General features: G+C 42.9%; 1 protein-coding gene across 5 annotated transcripts in view; it reads right to left on the reverse strand.

The window, feature by feature from the left end:
* The window catches only part of vav2 (vav 2 guanine nucleotide exchange factor), a 291,900-nt gene extending 286,665 nt beyond the window's left edge, over positions 1-5,235 (reverse strand). For 4 of the 5 annotated variants that reach the window (XM_049603491.1, XM_049603489.1, XM_049603490.1 and 1 more), the window contains exon 1: positions 3,957-5,234. In XM_049603491.1, the coding sequence (XP_049459448.1) occupies positions 3,957-4,160 (204 nt within the window). In that variant the 5' untranslated portion in view covers positions 4,161-5,234. Of the gene's footprint in view, positions 1-3,956 lie in introns of all 5 variants that reach the window. The other variant, XM_049603492.1, reaches the window with a different exon arrangement.
* Between the last annotated feature and the right edge of the window lie 2,469 nt (positions 5,236-7,704).

The following is a 7,704-nucleotide window of genomic DNA, read 5'->3' on the forward strand; positions in this document are numbered from 1 at the left end:
AAATTGATGTTTGCGAATTATTCAGATAATGAATCACAGAGCGTGCAATTAGTTAAATTTTTCTAACCGCTTGACAGCCATAATTATCAACACATTATAAAGTTGAGCAAGAGCAGTTTGCAGGATCTTCTTTCCTCAAGAAACATGTTGTCTATAAAATATCAGAGAAGTGCTTAAAGTCATCATAAACTAGGGATGCACCGAATATTCGGTAACCGGATATATTCGGCCGAATATTGCAAAAAAACACACATTCGGTATTCTGTGGAATAAGTTAAAAGCAAGGCCGAATAATAGCGGTGTATTTTGATAACGCAATCAAACAGCGTGCCGTGACAGGCAGAGTAAAATGACGGCAGTGTGCCGATCCGTCCGTCACCGCACTCACATTTGCGACTAAAAATAGTTTTGAGCGAGCAAAATAGGTTTAAATCATTCAGCACACTGTGCGAGCAGCCTACAGATTTCAACCAGCAGCAGAAACAAAAGGCGAATCCCACCGATTGTGGGTTGAACGGGGGTCACAGACACAGACAGTAATGTATTCCTGTCAAATACGGCGGCCATCGGCTTACCGGCGACGGAGAGGTCGGCTCCAATAATATCCTCTTCTTGGCGTCATGACTGCCCAGAAGTACCTGAACAGCCGAGCCAGCCGAACACAGGTATGTGACGTGTCAGAGGAGAAACGAGCCGTTCACAGCCCACAAACCTCACCGCACTTTAGGGACTGTTCTTTACTTATGAAGGGGAGGAGGGTGGCTGGTTGATTTTTATTTTATTTATTTATTTATTTTATTTTGATCCCCCCTATGTTAATCACTGATTGATGCTGTTTTTGAAGTATGAATAAGTCAATAAGTAATTTATTCCATTGAAATATCATTGATGTATTATAGAAAAGTGATTTATCTTTTTATAAATGACAAAAGGCACATCTGCCTCATTTTCGCTGTGGTATCATGATACTACTCAGAACCATGATATTTTCATTGGTATCGTACAGTGGGTCCCAATTTTGGTACCGTGAGAACACTAATCTAGAGGGGGTTCATCTGCAAAAACTAATGAAAAACTAAACAATGATATTCAGTATTCAGTACTCGGTATTCGGCCAAGCGTTCAATATTATTCAGCTTCGGCCACAATTTTTCATTTCGGTGCATCCCTATCATAAACTATCAAAAAATCCCACAATCCCTGGGGATAAAGCCTCAAGATTGGATGTTCCAGTACTTAGTTATACAGAAACAGGAACTGCAGATGTTTGACATTCTTGCATGACAAATGACTTCTTTTCACATTTTATTGATGATCAAAACCAAACTGTTAAAAGACTATTCGATAAACTTATTTAAGTGTCAAAGCACTAAAACCCAAGTACTCATGAGGAGAACATGCAAACCCCCCTCTGAGCATCGTCTTGTTTGATCACTGTTGCAGCCAAGTACAGGTATGGCGAATCAAACAAACCCTTTACAGTCTCAAAATACTTGCCAAAACATCCACCGACAAACCATTAAAGTCTTAAATCGTAAAACTTAAAACCCCCTTTTAAAAGCTATGGCTGGTGCACTCAACATGTGGCCTTACGATCACTGATTCAGTGCCTGCTCGTATGCTATTTTATGGCCGCTTTCATCACAAATGCCTCACAGTACAATAACAATATAGCATGACTTCAGTGTTGCTACAATAACTTCCCTTTGAGCTCTACAGAATGCCCTTAAAAACAATGTTAATGCACTGGAGCACTAACTGGGATCAATGCCAACATTTAAATCAGGATTAGGGTCTGTTAACAGCGGCAACTGAATAGAATTAGTGGGACAGTAGAAAAAGGAGAAGCACATCCCTTTTGGTTGAATGTTACCATTTCACCAAAAGCCCCATTCTGATGCAGGTCACACGGCATTACAGCGTACTCAACACCTACTCCCTGTGTCAAACACACTCGATAATACCGCAACTAACTGTTTAGAGCGAGGCATATTCAAGACAAAACTCAATTTCTGAAACTATTAATCACTATGAAAGTGGATCCATTGGGGGCTGAGGAGACATTTCTGTCCTGAGCAAATAATGTAATCACTACGCTTCACCTAGTCTTCATTTAGCCACTCACTCCGTGTGTTCTGAGTGTTAGAGCACACACGCTCTGACCTTTTCCTTATCATAAATCACATACTACTGTTCGGCTGCCAGGATTTTGTTTAACCCAATTTGTCACTGAAGACACCCCCTTCCACCCTCGCTGCGGATTCACACAGTGAGACCGGGAGCATGGGATTAGTGGGCGGATCAAAGCGTGCCATCCAGACCTCTCTCTCGTCTTGTAATCACGGAAGTCAGTGGCCTCCGGAGCTGATAAGCTCGAGCTACTGGTGGTTACTAGGCAGAGAGGGACAGACTAGAGCTGCAACTAGCATTTATTTCCAAATATTGATCTGTCAATTACATTTTTAAACATTTAGTTTAATAAAATAGAAAAATAAATGCTCATCAAATGTTTCCGGAGGTTAAATATTCTGTGTTCAACATCATCAAGTCAGATTTAGCGCTTGTTCCAGGTTAATCAACTAGTGGATGTATTAATACAATGATATAAAAGAACAATGAATATTTACACAAAAGAGGCAGCCAGCAGCACAGACTGACAACCAGACAGACGTAACGCACACACACATTCACACATTCACACATTATTGTGACAGAAACAGGTCACGGAAGGTGTGCCAAGAATATCAGACAAATGTGCTGTCAGAGGGCAATTGCTCTGGTGTGATAGCTCTTTCGGCCTCTGTGGGCATGACAGAAAGAATAACCAAAAACATTCTGCACGAGGGCAACCCCGATCTATTCACAGCGCCAACTCCCAGAGAATTCCCACCATACAGTAATGAAGGCTCAGCGGTATTTCAGAGCAGACTTCGGGGCGAATAAAAGTCAATAGAAACGTTTGCCACAGCACACTTTTACCCCGCCGCTGTGGTCATGTAAACTTCCTGTGGCACTCGACACTTCCTCGTATTGGCTTTGGAAACATGAATGAGCTGAAGTGTAGAGGGAGCTTTACAGAAAGGGAGGCACGTGACATGCACAATCCAAACCTCTAATCACACCACCATGTACGCTTATGTTTCGTTTGAGTCTAACTATACTCCGCTTTGAGTTTCTCCGCAAAGGACTTATAGTAAACTACAGCTTTTCTTTTCCCTCTGACTTGTCTGCTCTATGTTGTGGGTAAAATTTAAAGCCAAATAATCCTTGACTTTATTTGTTCAACTCCATATTGGACTGCCAAACTGCACTGGAGAGCTACTCCAAAAAGGTGAACAAAAGTAAAAGCAGATAATTATCTTTGGTCCCTTTAACTCAGAACTCTAGACCGACAAGGGATCAATTATCACCCTCTAAACCGAAGCAAATCTGATGATGCTGTAGCTGTCATTGCAGAGCACCTACTAATTAATAGCTGACACATTTCAGTCTTGCTAACCTGATAATGAGCAACCTTGGAAGTGTTGCACTGCAACATGTGCTGCAAGAATAAGATGTTCAACCATACAAGCCAATAAAACAGCTCTGGAGACACTATCAACTTGAGGTGTGGCACTTGTGTGCAGGTATTGCACCTTGCTCCTTCACCTGTGCAAACCTGTATGCACCATGAACATCTGCTGAACTGCTGTATTATCACAGATATACTGATCGTGGCTTTGCACTGGGCTGGGGCCAAGAAGTGGGCTTGTTGTGGCAGGAAGGTGTAAAATCTGTGGACCAACTGGGCAAACCCAGGACAAAGATGCTGCAATCCAGCTTTACAAACAATGCATGGAGGGATAGGGCATGGATACCCAGGCAACCCCAAGGTGTGAATGAGAAGCAGTTCATATGTAAGAGGGTGTGTACATATACAAGATAGTCTGGAGGTGTGAATCAACTTTGCAACTCACCTGTGACATCTGGGGTCTGAAGTTAATCTCCTTCAGGTCCACTGATCCGGGCGAGAGGTTGTGCAACATCTGGCACAGGAGCACCCCGTCTCGCAGGGCCTGTGCCAAGTCGAAGACGGCCGCCGAGGGCCACACGACCCGGTGGTTCGGGGGCAGGACCTTGCAGTCTATCAACCACCGCCCGCATTGTCTCCACTCCTCCATATCGGCTCCGGAGACTCTCCTCGCAAAAGTAAAACCGAGTTCTCGAGCTGCTTCACACCGGGCTGGCTTCACAGCGCACACACAGGCACTACGGTCGGCTCCCTACCCGCTCCGGAAGTCCTAATCATTCACTATCAGCTCAATAATCAGGCAATTTCGCAACTGTATGTCACCGCGCTATATCCCCATCCCAGACGCATGTCAGCTCTCCTGTCTCCACAACATGGAAATGAAGCCCTGGGAAAGACTCAAATAAAAACACAGATCCAGTTGAGAGGACGGCGGCGGTGTAAGCAGACAACAGAGGCGTGCTATGGGAATTTTCTCCTCTTCATTCTTAAAAAGTTTGCTTCGCATATCCGATCCAAAAAGGCGTGAATGGAGAGGTTACAGCGGTGGCTAATGAAACAGCTGGGTGCAGCGGTTTGTCATGTAGCGACTTCACTGGTGTCTCACATTTCAGTGAACCAAACAGCACAGGCTGCTACACAATGTGGACAAAACAGCCTCTCAGGTCTGTGTAGTTGTTGAACCAGAGCAGGAGTCACCCACCGTATTTGCATTTAACGTTTCCTCGGAAGTTAGAAACAAGAACTTCCCGTAATTTCCACAGCAAACAATAAAGAAAGGGAGATGATACAACACAGCAGTCGGGATATCCCTCTTTCCACAACACAGTCTAAACAACAAGCCTGTCCGGCAGCGGAAACATGCCCAAAGGAAGGATAAAAAACGGTGTTTACATTTATCCGGTTAACGTTACTTTGCTTGGCGCCCAAAAATAACGTTACGCGTGTGTCCAGCTCGGTTTGTCTGTGATTCCTGCCTCCCTTCCGTCTCCCCTCTCCTCGTTTCCCTTTCGGACGGAGATGTTTAGCGGTCCCAACTCCACAAACCCGAGCTGCACGAGCCTGAGGAGAAAGGCTGCTCGCGCGGTGGTGACCCAGGTGGGTTAGACGAGCTCGTGCGCTCTGAGTGTCTCGCGCAAAGGTAAAACTTGAATAGAGTGTCCACACTTTGGTGAAAGTGGCTCCAGACTCCAAGAATGCGAGTTACAGGGAATATTTTTGAACAGGGGGCTGTGGATGCGCCCTCTGACGGAGGAAGCGCACACTGCGCGTGCTACTGAGAGAAGGGGATTAAAGGTACAGTTCAATCAAAACACAGGTGCGATAAACTATGCAGGTGTGCTTTGCTAGGAAGTAGCTAATGTTACGTCGATTATTGCGACTGTTCATTTAATTAAATCAAAAACAACTCTAGATTATTAAAGGGGCAGTCCACCAATTTTACTATTCAAAATCAGTTGGTTAGTCACATCAAGTACTACACAGGCAGAATAGAAAAGCAGGGGTGTAAACTGGGGGCATGGGGTTTTGTGTACTTATCGAACAGCATTATGGGAAATGTAGGATCCATTGTTTGATTTGAAGCTTGACCCCCCACTAGCCACCACACACACTCACAGACATACAGACCACTTAGTATGCAGTTATTGATGGCCTGTTCCTTCATTGTTGTTGTTGTTGTTGTTATTTGCATTTCAACAATCTGTCAACATTATACAAAAACAGATGAAGATATAGAATACAAAATGTATAGATGTTTACAAAAGTCCTGCCTTTTCTTTACAATAAATACATGCATGGTGACAAGCTGCATTAACGCAATTGAAAAAAAAACAAAAAAAAACACTCACAAACATTCATACAAAATAAGTAAATATGAACACAAACAGAAAAAAAAAATAAATCATAATAAATTAAATAGTAAATAATGAAATAGTATTAGTAATAATAGAATTAAATGAAAATGAAAAAAGACAAAGAAAAAATTTAACTGTCGAGTTGCATTATGGGAAATGTAGGATCCACCGTTTTATTTGGAGCTTGACCCACACTAGCCACACACTCACAGGTATACAGTCCACTCAGAATGCAGTTATTGATGGCCTATTCCTTCAATATTTTTGTATTATAATTATTATTATTATTATTGAGGCAGCAGTAGCTTAGTCCATAGGAACATTGGCTGGGAACCTGAGGGTCACCAGCTCAAGTCCCCCATCCGAAAGGACGACGACAAAGAACAAGAAGAAGAAGAAGAAGAAGATTTACTTACAAAGCACTTTCCAAGATAGGGGTACAAAGTGCTTTACATGTCAACAATTAAAATAGACAAGACATGAAAACAACAACTTTTGAAAAAACTGATAAAAAATATTTAAGCGTATAAAAACTGAGTAAATAAAACGCAGTATAAATTAAATTAAAACTCAAGTAAAATCAGGAAAGGCTCTCTGATAAAAGTATGTTTTAAGAAGGGACTAAAGAGAGATCAGTGACTCAGCTGACCTGATTTCCTCGGGCAGACTGTTCCAGAGCCTTGGGGCCCTGACAGCAAACACTCTGTCCCCTTTAGTTTTCAGAAGGGCCTCTGGAACAGACAAAAGACCTCTGCCCGAGGACCTCAAAGCATGTCCTGGCATGTGTGGCACTAAGAGGTCGGAGATATACTTGGGAGAAAGGCCATGAAGAATCATATACGTGGACTGGTAGCTGGGGAGGTGTCAGTTTGCCTCCTGGGCTCCCCAAACTCCCCGTTTAATATGTGTCCCCAGAATGCTGAAGTGAAACCTATGCCCTTGCTGCTGTGCACTTCCTCCCCATCACCAAACAGCAGACAGACAGACAGACAGACAGAGTTAGAGGCTAGCTGGTGAGTTTTGTGGAGCATTAAGCAGCTAAAGAGCCAGATATTTCCCTGGGGAATTGACAGAGGGCAAAACAAAGCTAAAAGGAAAGTGAATGTTTGACTTAGATCCATCAGGTGGCTAGACGCACAACTCCAAATGAATGTTAATGTTGCTCCATGCCTGCTTGATTTGTAAATAAGCAGCAGTTTCTAACAAGTTTGCAAGATCAATTAAAGAGGTTTTGTCAGTGTTGTGTTCACGACTTGTTTCTGCTGCCACAGCTAAGTGGCTGAAAAATCAGTTGCTGCAGGTTAAAAGAAACATTTCAGCTTCAAGCTAACAGGTCAAGACTTTTTCAGGCTTGTTCTGTCATTCTGTCTGGATGCAATCGTGTGCACACGGATATCTTATATGCCCTCTACAACTCTGTGAATCCTGGCCTAATCCTTGGCCACCATTACTCCCGATAGCTGTTGCCATTCTATTTTTTAACAGTCTTCTGGATTTTATTTTGTTCTCCTCTTTAATTTCGCACTTCCCCCGTTCCTTCCCCAATGTCTCTTCTCACTAGATTTCCCAATGTCAGCCCTTGTTCATAAAATAATCACAATTGGTCAATTAATCACTTAATTGTCACTAAAATCAATACGCCACCTGTTTCTTGTTAAACCCTCTTTGTCATGTCTCATTACTTTCTCGGCTCAGTCATAATCGTCCTTTTCCACCTTCAGATTCCTACAGGGACGTAACACATTTGGCTAATTTATTTTGAGGTATAAAGCAGCAGAGAGCAGCACAGCAAATTCTGACGTTCTGAGCTTCTTTTGTATCTGACAGAGGACTTTTTTT

Source organism: Epinephelus fuscoguttatus, linkage group LG18 (assembly GCF_011397635.1).
Source record: "Epinephelus fuscoguttatus linkage group LG18, E.fuscoguttatus.final_Chr_v1".
NCBI lineage: Eukaryota > Metazoa > Chordata > Actinopteri > Perciformes > Serranidae > Epinephelus > Epinephelus fuscoguttatus.